The sequence below is a fragment of the Scatophagus argus genome, chromosome 1 (genome assembly GCF_020382885.2).
Source record: "Scatophagus argus isolate fScaArg1 chromosome 1, fScaArg1.pri, whole genome shotgun sequence".
Classification (NCBI taxonomy): Eukaryota; Metazoa; Chordata; class Actinopteri; family Scatophagidae; genus Scatophagus; species Scatophagus argus.
In genome coordinates, this window is record NC_058493.1 from 27842794 (window position 1) to 27860310 (window position 17517).

Sequence of the window (17517 nt, forward strand, 5' to 3'; positions counted from 1 at the left end):
TCACCAATGGTGATTTACAAACTTGTTACCGAGTCACCCGGTTGGTTTGGATTACATACGACAGACCAGATGCTTTGGGATCCTCACTAGGCCTCCGCTCATTCGATGGCTGCCTCGAAACTGTTCAGTACTAAACACTGTTGAGGACCATCTTACGCCACGTTGACCTGCACTAAGTTTCTGAGGGAAATCTCGTCCGTTTCACTTCACTACTTTTATCTGTCGGCTTCAGTTGCTGTCACGATATTCCCCTACTGACGACAACAAAATGACATCGTGATAATAATAAACGATACCTGATAGTTAATATGCCTTTCACTGTCATCAATCAGTAATAAAGTCGTATCATAATCAATAACAATACATCAGAATTCATTTGAATCTGCCAAGTTATCAAATGATTGTGGTGAAATAAAAATATTTGCATTTGAATTAAAGGGTTGAAGTGCTAAGTGGCAGAAAATGGAAGTACTCAAGTAAAGTACAAGTACCTCACGACAGTACCTGCGTGCATCCTGACGTTTGAAAGTCTGAGCCGTCAAACTCAGGCGTGAGTTCACCTGGTGTGCGAAGTGTTGTTTTCACACTGAATTTCTCACTGCAGCTTCAGCTTCCATGTTGCCACCCCGAGGCAAACATCTGAAGTCGCTTTCTTTATTAAAATCTAAAAATAAAGCTGCAGAAAGCTCAACGAGAAGAGCAACTGTTTGACGCGGATCGCATCCACAGCAGGTGAGCAGGTACGGCAACACCACCTGGACAAACCACACGCACAACTGCGTGCTTCCCGAACATCACAATATTTTAAACTAACAATAAGATAGAACACTTTGTGTACAAGGAGCACGAAAGGAAGAAATAAAAAATGAATACACTTACACAGAAAATACGCGCAATATACCAGTTATACTCCAAAAAACTTCATGTATCTGTGGCAGTGAGTGCCGTGTAAAGGAAAAGGTGTTCGCGACCCACACGGGGTGCGTTCACTGGACCCCGGGAAGCCGAAAGTCTTCTGCTGGGCTCCGCTCTTCGGTGTGTTTCCACCACTCTGCAGTGAGCAGAGCTGGTTTTGATGAACCCCTTCTCATCGAGGACTGTGCAGTCTCTTAGTTGGCTCTCCGTGTTGACTGACGGAAAGGGACTTCACTGAGGTCGGTTGTTGGTTTTGCTTCAGTGAACACTTTGGTCATGTTAAAGCCTGCACCCAGCAGCACTGCTGAAGCTCACCAATTAAAATGTTATTATTTGTTTGTTTGCTACATAAACCAACGCGTAAAACCAACATTATGTGGTCTAACAAAGCGTTGTGCTCATCTCCCTTCCTGGAGTCCGGTCACCTGGGTGTGGTTGCCAGGCAACCATCAGCACCTGAACACCCGTATCACCACGTCGTGCCTTTTGGTTTTACACTAAGAGTAACACCTTGTTTATTACTGAGCTTTAGAGGTGCTGGTGGGTGAATTTTGTTACAGCTGGACAGAACCAGGCTAGCAGTTTCCCTTTGTTTCCAGTCTTTATGCTAAGCTAAGCTAACTGGCCTGCTGGCTGCAGCTTCATATTTAGCATACAGACATGAGATATCGTCATTCTCTCCCAGAAATTAATTCAATTCAATTTTATTTAAAGTGCCAACTCATAACAGAGTTATCTCAAGACACTTTACAGGTGTGTAGGTGTGTAAACAACACATTCACAAGTAAATCAGTGTATTGACTGAAATGTGGAACTGTTCCTTTAAATGAAACACAAACACAATGAGAGCGAGATTCACTGACTGGCTGACAACCTCACGTTTCAAAGATGATTTCCTGTTCTGTCCTGTACAGAAAACCTGCTGAAGCACAGATGGTGCGCTGAGCTGTGTGTGCGGTGCTCGCGCTGACCTCTGACCTCATCCGTCACCTGCCAGCGTGTGCTCAGGTGTGGGACTGCGCCATTATTTTCATTGTTGGTTAGTCTGGTGGTCGCTGTTACACTTAATTAAAATGTTAGGGGGACAAACAGACAACAGGAAAACACTGCTGAGAGCAGAAGACGACGTCCTTTAATGTCTTGTCCACCGAGTCATCTATGAAAATTTCAAAAATATAAAACAGAAAGGCAGCAAATCTCTGGGAAGGGAGAACGTTTGGAGGCCGAAAGGGGGGAAAATGAGAAGAATATGATAAAAATATCAACATTATATTGGAAAAACAGAAACATCAAAATATTTAAATAAAGTTGAAAAAAAATATATAAATAATTTCATCGGTTAAAATATTTGCTTTTTCCTGTTAAAAATTATTTCACTTTTTAATTTGTTCTAAATATTTTAATTTTAAAAATAAAAATGACAAAATCATTTATACATTAAAATTTTTAATGATGAGTCAAATCCTGTCACACAAAAGAAAGAAGAGTTGAGAAAAATTTAAATTAAAAAAATTATAAAAAACAATAAAAAATAAACAAACAGAATAAATACATAATAACGAATATAAATATACATATCAAATAAATCAATCAAGCAACCTTGCGATATTTATTATTTTATTCAGTCTTTTTCATGTTCTCCTGCTTGTAAAGAGGCTGGACTGAGGAAACGTTCGGCTCATCTCATCAGGCTGGCGTCAGTCGGTTTTCTGCTCACCATATGAACCAACAGATGGTGCGTTCAATGACACAAAGATTTCCAATACCATCATGCTCTGGTTATTGATTAGAAAAATATTTCCCATATGGCCGCCCCTAACGTGACGAGGACAGCTCGGTCGTCAGATTGTGACGATGTTCTCACTGGCAGAGAGAAAATGATTTGAAGGTTTGTGGCTGCTTGGAAAAGGTCAGTCTGGGTGCTCAGCGTAGCTCGTTTACAAGACAACAGTGGAAAAAAGGACTACCGGCAATTAGCTTTGGACACAACGCCACGAGATCAATGAGCTGGCAAACATCAGGTTATCAGAAAACAGACTGCTGACTGGCCAGGTTTCAGTGTGACGGGCGCAGACTGAAATGAGGCTGGATAATTAGGAGAAGCAGGCTGAATCCCCAAAGGGAAAGAGCAGCGAGCGCCGCGCATGCATCTACTCGCATCATCCCTCCGTCTCTATCTCTTTAAGAGCCGAGAGAAGGAGTGTGTGTGTGTGTGTGTGTGTGAGAGAGAGAGGGAGCGTATGTGGGGGAGGGGTATTGGCTGGGGTGGAACAGTCCTGTAATGAGCAGATTTTAGAGGGAGAGAGAGAGAGTGAGGCCGAAAAACACGAGAGGACAGATGACTTGGTGGAATTGGGATACAACAACAATCCGGCTTTAGGCGAGCGCTGAAATGGAGAGGACAAAGGGAAGAGGAGAGGAATAATTTATTTTTCCTCCTCTGCTTTCTCCTTCACGTCTTCCGGAGAGGAGCGAGCCTCGTCTTTAGCTCGCAGCAGAGCGGAGAGGAGAAATCCACCGTCCGTGATGTCTGCCGAGGTGTGTGTTTGGATTGGTGGTTTCCGGGCCGTGCTACACCTCCAACTTCTCTGATTTTTCTTCTTTAATGGTGTACGAGCGCAGCAGCATCCTGTCCTGTATCCCTCTCTGCGAGCCGGTGCGGCAGGGATGTGGAGATGCTGTAATGTCTGATTGAGCTGAGCTCGGTTGCTGCTGCCGCCACCGCCGCCACCACCACCGCCGCCGTCACCGCCGCTCTGTGGGCCTCTGGGACTGCTGGAAAAGCACAGGCCTCGCTTGTCTGGAGCGCCCCGCTGCACGGCTGAGGCGACGGGCCGGCGAGCTCCCCGGCCGCGAGGCTGCGTGGAGCAGGAAGGTGGAGGAGGAAGTGGAGGAGGAGGAGGATGAGAAGCACTCTGAGCCTGCATGCCCATGGGAAGCAGCATGCACAGCAGCTGCGTTCGTCACTCCAGACCCGTCGCTGAGGCTTAGACTGCTTCTCCACCGTCAGGCGATGCTCTTTGGCCCACGGCTTGTTGATTTTAAAATGAGGAGCTGGTGTTTTACATCCTAAACTAACAGCAGAACGGGAGGCCAGGCCCTGCACCTCCATGCTACCAGATTCAGACGAGGCCTCCTCCCTCTTTGCTCCTTCTGAGTGAACCGGGCCCTTGTTTTTTCTTTTTCTTGACGTTCTAAGGATTTGCCTAGACCTGTTTCATGCATGTCCACTGGAGGCAGGTTTGACTTTGATGACGGGGGGTCGTACTGCGGGGGGTGGGAGCAGGGTAAGGCCCATGGCCGAGGGGTCTGCACGGGGCCCCAGGGTCAGGGCGAGTATGCCGGCGCCTGGAGCCACGGCTTCGAGGTCCTGGGCGTGTACACGTGGCCCAGCGGGAACAGCTACCAGGGCACCTGGGCGCAGGGCAAGCGGCACGGCATCGGAGTGGAGAGCAAAGGCCGCTGGGAGTACAGAGGCGAGTGGACGCAGGGGTTCAAAGGTCGCTACGGGCAGCTGGAGAGCACGGCCAGCGGGGCCCGCTACGAGGGGACGTGGAGCAACGGGCTGCAGGATGGATACGGCACCGAAACCTACTCTGACGGGGGTAAGGCTGCTTTAAGCGACTTTCGGTATCATCCCACAGCTTCTGCTTTCAAACACCAGAGCTTAGATTTAGTCCACTCTGACTTCCCACCATCAGGCTGCAAGTGGAACAACTTGCTTACTTCTCCTGCTAAAATCCACCCTAACACATCTAATGTAGGCTACATAAATAACATGTAGGTCACATCCTCGTGCACTGATGGATTACTGAGCAGGCCTACCAGGCTCAGCCCCCTGGCCCCCAAAGGGACCCCACAGGGACCCCAAAGGCCACAGGGATCTGTTGCAGAGTAGTGTGGTTCTGTGGCAGGAAGCTTTCAAAAGGAGTCAGACAACCGAGAGTTCAGCTTCACCTGCAGAGACAAACTGAAAGTGACACAAAGTGATGACAAGGAGACAGAAAACGACTACAGACGCAACAGCACGACCACAAAACGTGACTAAAAAGACACCCAGAAGCACTACAGACTGCAAGGAGATCCTTAACGACTACAGAGAGACACAGAACAACTCAGCCTGTCTGTCTCTGTCTGGGGGGTCTCGGTCCAGTGTCTCAGTCTGTCCATGTCCCTACATGACGAGGTCTGTGGTGCGTGTTGACTCTGGCCCACTGACCAGCCTGTGTGATCAGATGATTAGAAAACAAAGTGAGACAGAAGCAGGCTGCTGGTCCTCAAAGGAGGACGCGTGTCTAATATTAGAAATGAAACCATGCTGAACTCCCATCACTCTGTTTAGACACACACACACACACACACACACAGACTGATGAAAACACACCTTCACCCCTCTCCTCTCTGCATCACACCCTCTGTCGCCATAGTGACGCCAGAGACAGCAGGTCAGCGTGCCACAGGGGACGAGCTCGAGCGGTCTTGTGCTCTCTGATTGGCTCTCTGCTTCCGTCACTCTCGTTTTTTTCGCTCTCTGACTTCAGGGGGTTTGTAATGTAGGCCGTTTGATAAGCGATGCCGCCCGGCCCCGCACCGCCCGCAGGACCCGGATGATGGAAGCGAGGTCAGTGAGTGATGCAGGTGGAATGGAGACACGGTGTGCGTGTGTGTCGGTGCTGCAGTGAAGGTGGAGGTTGTTTAGCGGGAGGTGGTGGCCTCCCAGCGCGAGCGCTCAGGCTCCATCCTCACACCTGCTGTTTCAACAGTAAAGTTAAAATAGAAGAAAAAAGGAAAACAAAGATGGAGAGCAGGAGAAAACAGCAAAAAAAGAAAAAAGACTGCGTCACGCGACAGCTCTGCTCCCCTCTTCCGCTCACGTGGAAGACCGCCGACAGATGAATATAGCACGCACGAGCTGACACATTTTCCACAACCCAATAAATGTGCAGGACGCTGTTTTACACACACACACACACACGGGAGGCTCGTCAACACAGCGAGTGCCTATCAAAGGTGATCATAAAACTGATCTGCCTCGTGCCCCGACAGAGGAGAGCGCGAGACGGTCGTGTCGTGGGGTTTCAGCACGTCGGACAGTTCCGGTTCCGTTCAGACTGAGTCATGTTTTCAGACTGACAAGCTTTTAAACGGGAGATGAAAGTACACACTGACTGTACACACTTTGTATACTAATATTCAAAGCACTAAGAAGACACACGTACTTTGCCGCGTCGTACTAACAGGATGTGATGTAATACGCACGCCGACAGACAGCGCTGGAAAGTACATTTACCCAGACGCTGCGCTTCATTGCAGTTTTGACGTACTTCAGAATCAGAATCAGAATCAGAATCAGCTTTATTTGCCAAGTATGTGTGACCATACAAGGAATTTGACTCCGGATTTTTCTCTGTCCTGTGCACCATACAAAATACAAAAAAAAGCAATAATAATAATAAAAGAAGAATAAATATTTACAAGAAAAAAAAAAAAAAAAAAAAAAATATATATATATATATACATGTAGTGCAAACAGTGGAATGAGGTAGTGCAATCAGTGTGATGGTTCACACAATGGCAGGTGGTTTATGGGGAGATCAGGGAGACAGCCTGGGGGAAGAAACTGTTTTTGTGTCTGGTGGTCTTGGCGTACAGAGCTCTGTAACGCCTACCAGAGGGAAGCAGATCAAACAGTTTGTGTGCAGGGTGTGAGGGGTCTGCAGTGATGCTTCCTGCCCGTTTTTTGACCCTGGACTGGTATAAGTCCTGGATGGAGGGCAGGTCGGCCCCGATGATTTTTTCTGCAGACCTGATTGTCCGTTGCAGTCTGTTTCTGTCCTGTTTGGTGGCCGATCCAAACCAGACAGTGATGGAAGTGCAGAGAACAGACTGGACGATGGAGGTGTAGAAGATGGTCAGCAGCTCCTGAGGCAGGTTGAACTTTTTCAGCTGTCGCAGAAAATACAACCTCTGCTGGGCCTTTTTTCTGATTAGGTCTACGTGGGACTTCCACTTGAGATCCCGGGCGATTGTAGTTCCCAGGAACTTAAAGGAGTCCACAGTAGACACTGTGTTGTTGAGAATGGTAAGAGGAGGTACGGTGGGTGGGTTCTTCCTAAAGTCCACTGTCATCTCCACAGTCTTGAGCGGGTTAAGCTCCAGGTTGTTCTGACCACACCAGAGGACCAGCTGGTCTACTTCACGTCTGTAGGCAGCCTCATCACCATCCTTGATGAGGCCGACTACAGTTGTGTCGTCCGCAAACTTAAGTAGTTTTACGGACGGGTCCCCTGAGGAGCAGTCGTTAGTGTATAGGGAGAAGAGCAGCGGGGAAAGAACACACCCCTGGGGGGCGCCAGTACTGATGGTTCTGGTGCTGGAGGTGATGCTCCCCAGCCTCACCTGCTGCCTCCTGTCAGTGAGGAAGTTGTAGATCCACTGAGAGGTGGAGGTCGGCACTGTGAGCTGTGAGAGCTTCTGGCGGAGGATTTCTGGGATGATGGTGTTGAATGCAGAGCTGAAGTCCACAAACAGGATCCTGGCATATGTCCCTGGGGTGTCGAGGTGATGGAGGATGAAGTGCAGTCCCATGTTGACTGCGTCATCCACCGACCGGTTTGCCCGGTAGGCAAACTGCAGGGGGTCAAGCCGGGGGCCTGTGATGAACTTCAGGTGGTTCAGCACCAGCCTCTCAAAGGATTTCATGACCACAGACGTCAGGGCGACGGGTCTGTAGTCATTCAACCCCGTGATGGTGGGTTTTTTGGGGACTGGGATGATGGTGGAACGTTTGAAGCAGGAGGGTACTTCACACAGCTCCAGAGATCTGTTGAAGATCTGGGTGAAGATGGGTGCCAGCTGGTCAGCGCAGATTCTCAGGCAGGAGGGGGACACTCCGTCAGGTCCTGGAGCCTTCCTGGTCTTCTGCCTCTGGAAGAGCCGATGCACCTCCTCCACATTGACCTTCAGTGCTGGTAGGAGGTCTGAGTTGAGGGGGGAGGGTGAGGTGTCAGGTATGGCACAGAGGTTGAGTGTTGTGGATGGGGTGGGAGAAGGGTGTGAAAAGCGGCAGTAGAAGCTGTTCAGCTCCTCTGCCAGTCCTTTGTTACCCACAGGGTGGGGGGATGGGCTCCTGTAGTTGGTGATGTCTCTCAGGCCTTTCCACACTGAAGTAGGGTCGTTGGCTGAAAACCTGTTTTTCAGCTTCTCAGAGTAGCACCTCTTTGCAGCTCTGATCTCCCTCGTTAGTGTGTTCCTGGCCTGCTTGTACAGGGCCCTGTCCCCACTTCTGTGGGCCTCCTCCTTAGCCTGGCGCAGCTTCCTGAGTTTATTGGTGAACCATGGTTTGTTGTTGTTGTATGTGCAGAAGGTTTTGGTCTGCACACATGAGTCCTCACAAAAACTGATGTAGGATGTCACAGTGTCGGTCAGTTCATCCAGGTCTGTGGCTGCAGCCTCGAAGACACTCCAGTCAGTGCAGTCAAAGCAGGCCTGTAACTCCAGCTTTGACTCAGCTGTCCATCTCTTAATTGTCCTCACTACATTTTGTACATTTTGTACCACTTTCTACTTCCTCTCCACTACATATTAGAGGGAAATGTTGTACTTTTTACTGCAATGCATTTGCCTGACAGTTTTAGTCAGTTTGAATTACCAATACAAAATCAAAGTGATTTATTATATCCGAGGCACAATTATAATCCAGAGAGGTTTGCTGCTAAGACTGAACGTGCAGTAAAAAGCTGGGACGCGTCCCCACCAGCACAGACCAGGTGAGCCACCTGAACCGCGCTGACTTTTTCATTGTCGATTAATCTGTTAATTATTTCCACGATGAATCGATTAGTCAATAAAAGAAACGTGATGTTTCCTCCTCGAGAGCAACTCACACACTCCTCATCATTCATGCTTGTCAAAGTGGGACGCGGTGAGGCCGGTTTCAGGGTAAAGTTCAGCACCTCAGTGGTTTGGTGTCAGCGCCACGGAGAGCTCCGGTACGCGTTAACACGACTCAGAGTCGGCCGTTGATAGAAGACTGTTTTTTTTCTGTTGTTGTTGTTTGTTTGTTTTTTAAGCAATCAATCCACTGACGTCAGCCGCTTCATGAGCAGCAAGTTAAACAGAAATCCAACCCAGCACACAAACCTAAATCAGAAACACACAAAAGGACTAAAACCACAAAACATCAAAATGTCAAACATCAACAGAAGTTGATGTTTAAAAATGTATATTCATATACATACACACATTTATTGTCACCTAAACCTGCTCTCTGGTCTGGTGTCACTGGAGTGTCGGCCATCCGGCGGCGTGATGGAGGACACGCCCACATCGTGTCATTTCCTCCAATGTAATCACCACATTCCTTAATGAAGTCGCCGGGCCTCCTGACTGTGAACAGCAGTGGTGGAGCTGAGGGTTAACCACACGGCTGGCGGTGAAGCGGCAGGAAGCGCCTCTAACGGCGCGCTCGGCCGACGCTGTTGATCCACAGTCACACAGCAGCAGGCGTGCTCGGTCACTACGGGCCGCTCTGAGAAGAGCCACGGAGTCAAGCTCCTGTCGCGTGGGGATGACGATGATGATGATGATGATGATGCTCGTTAAAGCTTGTTTGAAAACTAAAACAAAAAGCACTGAGATCTCAACGTGCACTCTCGTTCAGGCTCGTGCACCCGCTTCAGTGCACGCTTTGAAAGTGATGGTTTCAGTACAGTACTGGAGTACATGTACGCAGGTACTTTCCACCACAACCCCAGTCGGTGCATCCTCACGCTCCTTCTGACCACCCACATTTACAGACAACAATCAGCATTTCAAATGTTTACAGCTTCCTGTTTTCACACTTTGTCTCATTTCCGTTGGTTGGCTGTTGATTCAGTTTGAACTGAAAGTCAGTTACCGAATGAGCTGATCAGCAGCTGATTTGATAATCGATTAAAGTTCTGAGTCACTTTTCAAGCAAAAGCACAAACTGTGATGTAACTGCAGCTCCTTAAATGAAAGAATTTGCTTCCCTCTTTGAGTTTTAAACTCTGAGTCAGACTCTGACGGACACGTTTCCTGTAATTGATTGATTGAGAATTGCTAGACACAACCTTAGATTCGGTCACCTTGCTCGATCTGTGATGTCAGGATGCACTGAGGCCGACTGCGTGGAGGAAGTGTGGACGGCTGCCGAAAAGCCTCTCAGCTCTGCAGCTCCGTCAGCCTGAACGGTACAGCACACCTGTGATCGAAGCTGACAAGCTGCGAGCTGAACACCCGGAGACGTGAGGGTATGGATGTGCTTCAGCTCCTGTTCTGAGCACCTCGGGGACGTGAGGACAGGATGGTGGGTGTAGGATGTCCCCCTCAGCAGACCTGCTCTGGTTTGGGAGTCCACTGGTGCTGACTGGAGAGGAGGATGATGTGTGTGAACTCGAGGTTGATGGATTCAGATGTTTGTACATAAGAAAACGTTTTCTGATTAATTTCAGATGTTGTGGAGGAAATTCAAACGCAGGATTTTAGACAAACTTTTCTTCTGCTTTACAATTAAATTGTTAAACTTCAACACATCCAGAGGTGGGATTTAAGCACTGATTGTATATAAAGGTGAACGATTTAAGAGCGAAAAAGAAAAAGTGACGCCACAACCTCATGATCGCCCCCTGGTGCCTGGCTGCAGTACAGCTCATAAGCTCCTCCCCCTCCATGTTAGCAGATGGGACATGAGCCAAACTAAAAACTCAAAGTAAATATCAAATAAATATTTCCCATAATGGTTTCTGTCATTTTAGGCAGCTGTTATCACACTGATGTTTGTTTAAGTGTTCATTTTTCTGATCAATTTAGTTTTGATTAGTTATTTGCTATAATGCTATAAAAAAAGCAGCTGAAACATGATGATTGACAGCTGAGCGCTGCTCCTGATTGGCTCAGATGGCTGTATGTGCTACAGCACAGACTGTGGCTCCAAATTACGTGACCAGTGGGAGGAAGCGGAGACACGCCGGCCATCTTTATTTATGACGCTGAATGTCACTGGGAAATTGTGACCAAACGTCTCACTTTTTTTCTGCATTGAGTACTTTCACTTTTAATATGTACATTAAGTACAAATTCAGATTACTCTTTCCTGTAGTTGAGTAGCGCTTCCAGTGAGGTGTTAGTACTTTTACTCCCTCCACGCAGTAGTCCCGCAGTATGTTGGTTTATCTTACTTGCGCTCACTTCATAAGCTGCTCAGGCACAAAGACGTCAGGTTCACTTGATAAATACTAGCGCTTGGCCACTTCTTAGAAAGTACATGCGTGCTCTTGTGCAGGATTTGCCAAATATCTGTTGTCATTCTGGGTTTATTTCAAGTGTTTCTTTGATTTGTTTTCACAGCTTTAATGTTGTGCCAATATGTCTCATTTTGGCACTGAATTATTTCAAAGATTTTAGTCCTGGTAGTGCAGCAACCACAGAAACCTCCACACAAGAAGAACAGATGCATGTGGTCTATCTGCTGCACCTGCCACACACTGTGGAGTATCTGCTCAATCAGGAGACGCTGGTCAGTACTGTTTAGCCATGCTAGCTGCTAGCTGCATGTCACCGGTCATGTTGGTCCACTATTTTGGTTCAGATTGAAAATATCAACAGATATCAGATGGATTTTCATAAAATTCTACATGAACAATCCCCAGAGGATGAGTCTGATGTGTTGACGTTCTGTTTGTCTCTCAGGAACCTATCAGGGTCAGTGGCTTGGTGGGATGCGTCATGGCTACGGCGTGCGGCAGAGCGTACCGTACGGCATGGCGGCCGTCATCCTCTTCCCTCTGCGAACATCCATAAACTCCCTCCGCTCCGAGCACAGCCACGGCCCTCCGGCTGTGCTGGAGGACGGCAGCGCCACCACACCCACAGACGGGGTGGTGGCCGGGCTGGCCGGGAGCCCAGTGGGACGAGGTGGGTTTGCCCTGACAGCTCCAAGTGAGGCCGAACGCCAGAGGAAAAGAAAAGGCCGCTTCCGCCAGTCCATCCTGAGCGGCCTGAAGCTGCGCCGCTCTGAGTCCAAAAGCTCGCTGGCCAGTCAGCTCAGCAAGCAGAGCTCCTTCTGCAGCGAGGCCGGCATGAGCACCGTCAGCTCTGCTGCATCTGACATCCACTCCAACGCCAGCGAGAGCGAACAAGGTGCTCCCGTGGACGCCACCGTCACAGAAATGTACGCTGGCGAGTGGCGGAGCGACCAGAGGGCCGGCTGGGGCGTGAGCCGGCGCTCAGATGGCCTGCATTACGAAGGCGAATGGGCGGCGAACAAGAGGCACGGCTACGGCTGCACCACCTTCCCTGATGGCACCAAGGAGGAAGGAAAGTACAAGCAGAACGTGTTGGTGAGCGGCAAACGCAAGAACCTGATCCCACTGAGGGCCAGTAAAATCAGAGAGAAGGTGGACCGGGCTGTTGAGGCTGCCGAGAAGGCCGCAGACATCGCCAAGCAGAAAGCAGAGATCGCCATGTCAAGGTCAGATTTACAGCTAAACATGCAGGGGATGGAACCAGTTCTGTGCCAGAATTCATGAAACATCAGCAACGTAACAGAAGCCCTCAGATGTAACCAACAAACATCCTCTAAGTCTTCACTGATGTTGATGTATTGTTGAATTGTGGCACAGAAGGTTTTCCATACAGCAGGTTACCTCTCAGCTGCACGTCTTTACACTCGTGTCAGAGCGTTTTCTCCTCTCTCAGCAGTGAAACATCCAGAACAAGACGACTGAACAAAAGTACACAAGCTAAATCAGTAAAAAAATCCTGGATGTCACATTCACAGAATGTCTGAGCTTCAGTAAGCTGAGTGTATTTCCTGGGTGTGATTTTAAAAACTCTTCATATTGATCCTGTATCGTGGGATCAATAGGAGCCTAGCAGCCTGTTTGACTGCAGAGTTTGTGCCTGTGCTGTTCAGGATGAGCCACGCTCGTGGGAAGGCGGAGGCCGCCGAAGGGGTGGCGCAGAAGGCCATGGAGGAGTGTCGACTGGCCCGGATAGCTGCCAAAGAGCTCTCTCCCTCCTTTCACATCTATGGAAATGGTGAGTGGACAACACACACACACACACACAAGTCCACTGAATTTCAGCTGCTTTTGGTGTCATCAGCCAGATTAATGTGTAACACACAGGGATGATTTACCACTGGCTCTTCTGTGATATAAAAATGCATCCTGAGAATCATTCAACGCTGATATTTTTACGGTGAAACTGCTGAATATGAATACATGGATGATGTAATAACACACTGATAATGTAACCGCTGTGTAGCTGCAGCTGTTATCGATTCATCCATTAGTTGAAAAACACAGGTGCTATTTTGATAATCAGCTGTTTAATTAACAGTCAGCTGTTTGTCCTACACAAACACGGTCTAATATCGCAGTGCTGCTTCTGGTGAGGAACTTGAAGAAAAACTGATCTTACAAAAGTGGAGACGCAGAGTAAACACGTGAATAAAAACAGATCGATTCGGTCACAAACAGTTTGAAACGTGTTGCTGGCATCAGATTCAGAGGAGGCACACATTTACATTAACATTAAACAGAAAGGATCAGCAGATTATCACATTTATTTGTGTCCCAGCCTTTCTGGATTCGAGGTTGTGCATTTAGGAACCAAACTGTCTAAATATACTGCATTAATTGGGGCTTTTCTTTTGTCTGTTGTTCAGTTTGAGTTTGTTATGGAGCAACAATAACGCTGAATTATTTTATTGCCAAGTTTCTGTGCGGCTTTTGTTGCTTCATTTGTCTCCAGAGAGTTGGATTGTAGCAATTAGTCACAAGTCGTGACTAAATCAAAAACGATGAAAATCACTGAAGTGCACTGATAATCTTGATTTAAATGTGTAAGTATGTATGGACTTTTAATAAAAATAATACACATGTATAATTTGCAGCACTCAGTGTTTACATTCACATTTTGATCTTGTAATAAACTACAGATGATCCTCTCAAAGCCAACAGCGACTGTCAGCCCGTCGAGCTTTTCTCTTCTTTTGTTACCCTGCCTGCTAATAACACTGACACACACACCGACACACACACACACGCTGAAGCGCTGATGGACTCGCTGTGGACCGGTGCCAGATCACTTCACTGCTGCTGTTCTCCAACTGTTTTCATAGGGCTCGAATGTCAGAGGCCCAAGCACCAGGACGCCAAGGACAAAGACCATGAGGTGATCTCCACGGGAACAGACAGTCCGGAGCTGTGCACTCCGGACACCACGCCGCCTGTAATCACACCTGAACTCAGCCCCGTGCTGAGCGTCCCCACCTCGCCCCCCCACAGCCCGCCCAAGCACGCCCATCGTCCCAGAAATGCTTGCTTCATGCGCCAGAGTGCCGTGGACGATCAGGGCGGGGCTGAGATCCAGGTGCTGGTGGAGGGGCGGGGGATGGATCTGCCGAGGGGAGGGGCTAACAATTGGACCGATGACATGTATCCGGACCGAGGAGGCAGCAGCCGCTCGACCACGCCCTCCCTTCTGGAGGAGCAGGAGGGCCAAATTAACGGCCACGAGCAAGCCCCTTTGTCCAACCACAAACCACGGGAGAAATCCTTGTCCAATCACAAGTCCCGGGAGCACGCTTCCTCCTATAGAACATGGGAGCATTCCCTGTCCAACCAAAAGCCCTCCAAGCATGCCTCTTCCAATCACAAGTCAAGGGAGTACTCGTCCTCCAATCACAAAACATGGGATCACTCTTCCACCAATCACAAGGCCTGCGAGCATGCCTCTTCCAACTACAGGCCGCAGGTGCACATTTTATCCAATCACAAGGCCTTGGAACACAATATGTCCAATCACAAGACTTCTGAGCATGCTTCTTCCAATCACAAGTCCCAAGATTATATCTCCTCTAATCACAATGCAAAGGACCACGTCTCTTCTAGTTACAACCCTCGAGAGCATGTCTACTCCAACCACCATCCAAAGCAGCACAACCCCTCCAACCACAAGCTTAACGAGCATGCTGTGATCGACCAAAGGCTAGACGGCTTCACCGGGGGCTGGACTGCTGAAAGCACCCTCAGGTGGAGCCCCACCCACTCACGCCTCACAGAGCAGGACGAGGAGCGGACGAATGACTATACGGTTGACATGAGGCTTCAGTGTCCCGACTCGCAGACGTCTCAGGGGCTGAGCCTTGAGTCCCCGCCCCCCAAAAACAACAGGCTGCGATCCCGAGGCCTTCGGCCGGTCAGAGAGGGATCCATGGACTCTGTACAGATGCTGGACAACCTGAATGTGGGGGCGGAGCTGGAGGAGTGGCCGCTGCACAGGGACCTCACCCTCTCCCCGCCCCTGAAGTCTCAGCCCATCACTCTGGAGCAGGAAGGAGAGCATCTCACCCTCAAATCAAACTCAGTGAGTCCCCACACCTACAGCATGTTAGAGAGGTGCAGCCCGGCTGTTCGGCGCCATTTTGCTGAGTTCCTTTAACTGAGTTGTGCGGTTCCAGCAGGGCTGGAATCATAGTACATATAGGCGGGGGGGCACATCCCATCATTGTGTTCAAAATGCCACCCCTGCCAATATATTTATATGAAAATGTAACCATACTAACTGAAGTAAGTTGCTGCTCGACTGCTGTGTGAAGGCACGATTTCAAACGCTGTACTGCACCTCTGAAAACTACAACATGAGTCACTGTTACGATCTTTTAGTGTTCATTTCTGTTTATCGCTGACCGTGAGCAGGAAGTGAACTGACTGCTTCTCCTCTCTTGTCTTTCAGGGCTCCAGTTCTATCCTGGTGGTTATGGTCATTTTACTCAATATCGGAGTAGCCATTCTTTTCATTCACTTCTTTATTTAAGCTTATACAGGTATGATCTACTAAGACTTATTGATAACTACGGTATATTATATTATTACTTACCGAGACGGACATTCTGCCTATTCGACTGGAGCCCGCAGCCCGAGTGACGGACACAGCAGAGCCTTTCTGTCGTTGCTACTGGTCCTCTCACCTCTGTCGAAGCCCGTTTTGAGTTTCTTCCTTTTTCAAATGCTTATTTTGAGCTTGCGACCATAGAGAAGAAAGTCAGGCAGTGAAGAGTGCAGCTTTAAACTAGCGTGGTGTACTGGGACACACGTGCATGGGTGTCCATCAGCTACTGACTGGAGATGGCACAGGCAGTTTTGCCCATTTTTCCATCACACAGATGAGCATATAGCAACCCCTGTTTCCTGGTTATCATGAGAAACATGCTAACCAAGAGCATGAACACACTCACTCCACCCCGACCCCCACAGACCCCTTCGGCCTTTTCACCTTTTCCCCACTTGGCCCCATCCGCCGGTCTCTAACCCTGTTGGCACTATGCGCTCCATACAGAACTATGCTGCAAGAGTAGATCCACGTTAAAGGGCTCCGTCTTTATTCTTTTTTTTTCCACTATGAACTACGCAAGCGCCCACAACCATTGCATGAGGCTGTGCGGGGTTTTAAAAGTGCATTTTCTATCCCTTTAACATCACTGTTTCTGTCCTCATTTGTACGCACTCACACATTTCTGCTCGTAACTTCCCGCCGCCGCGCCGCGTTCCGATCCGCTGAATCTGATTCTCGAGTCACACGTCGCCTGACGTCAGACTGAGTCGTCGACTCGTCACGCGCGTCTCCACCTTCAGTCACACTGAACAACAGGCGATGAACTTCCCGAATTTGTTGTTAAGTGAACCCACGCACACATTTGCACGCAAAATAAGAAACATGCTCCACATTTAAGCGCCGACACGCACCGAGGTGGACTCAGCCTGGCCCCTTTGTACAGCCTTGAGACTGTTATGTTATAACCACTAATTCTACTATATATGTGTATGTGTCATTAATATTCAAATTTGTTACTTTTGCAGTTTGCGAGACAGAGAGAATGCTGAGTGCCTCGTATTTATTCATCTTCCATCTCTGATTCATTAACCCCCCCCGATGACCCCCCCCCCCCCCCCTGGACAGGCTAAGAGGAGACGAGTAACCTTCAGCATTAGGAAAGGTGACCCACCACCCCCTCACCCCACCCACCCGTCCACCCACCCTGAAATGGCATGCACTGTTTTGTCTCTCTCTCTCTCCCTGTCCCCCTTTTGGAGCAGTCAAAAAGGGGAAAAATGGGGTTTCTACGGTGTCATTTCCAGACACTTTTTGGGCCGGATGAGATTTTCTTCAGCATGTTTGTTCAGCCTGCTCAATCTGGTGTCGGTCTGTGAGTTTCTCCCTCTCGTCTCTTTTTCTCCAGCAACACGAGGCTGACGTGAGACGGAGAGAGAAGTGTAAAATAAACGCTAGCTTTTAACTCTCAGTGGAAACTGAAACGTCCTGAGTTTATGAATGATATGAAAAAGAAACTCTCTGCTACTGTATGTTTTATACTTCGCACCCGGTGGCATCATCATGTTGTGACATCATTGCATGCCCGAGCATGCTCTTTCTTACTCTTTGGTTTATGAGGTTGTTTCGAAGTTAATGTGGAGAAAATAATGAAATGTTTTAAATTAATGAGTTTGGTGTCGTTTTTGCTGATTGGATATTCAGCATTTTTCGGTTCGACTGCAGAGAAAACAAGTTAAT

General features: G+C 48.5%; 1 protein-coding gene across 3 annotated transcripts; it reads left to right on the forward strand.

The window, feature by feature from the left end:
• Nucleotides 1-79: 79 nt before the first annotated feature.
• Nucleotides 80-17517, forward strand: jph3a (junctophilin 3a). 3 transcript variants are annotated; one of them, XM_046396407.1, is made up of 6 exons: nt 4139-4520; nt 11629-12409; nt 12854-12978; nt 14066-15312; nt 15682-15772; nt 16806-17517. In XM_046396407.1, exons 1-5 carry the CDS (start codon nt 4139-4141, stop codon nt 15760-15762), a joined length of 2616 nt encoding a protein of 871 aa, XP_046252363.1. In that variant the 3' UTR covers nt 15763-15772; nt 16806-17517. The 3 variants fall into 3 exon arrangements, with proteins under 3 accessions (XP_046252372.1, XP_046252363.1, XP_046252381.1); XM_046396416.1 differs by lacking the exons at nt 4139-4520; nt 16806-17517 and adding an exon at nt 80-1154 and having other exon boundaries at nt 15682-15835; XM_046396425.1 differs by lacking the exons at nt 4139-4520; nt 16806-17517 and adding an exon at nt 8464-8684 and having other exon boundaries at nt 15682-15835.

Coding starts and splice junctions, on each gene's coding strand:
- jph3a (XM_046396407.1), top strand. CDS start 4,139: ATGTCCACTGGAGGCAGGTTTGACTTTGATGACGGGGGGTCGTACTGC. Junction 4,521..11,628: donor CGAAACCTACTCTGACGGGG/GTAAGGCTGCTT, acceptor TTTGTCTCTCAG/GAACCTATCAGGGTCAGTGG. Junction 15,313..15,681: donor TCACCCTCAAATCAAACTCA/GTGAGTCCCCAC, acceptor CTTGTCTTTCAG/GGCTCCAGTTCTATCCTGGT.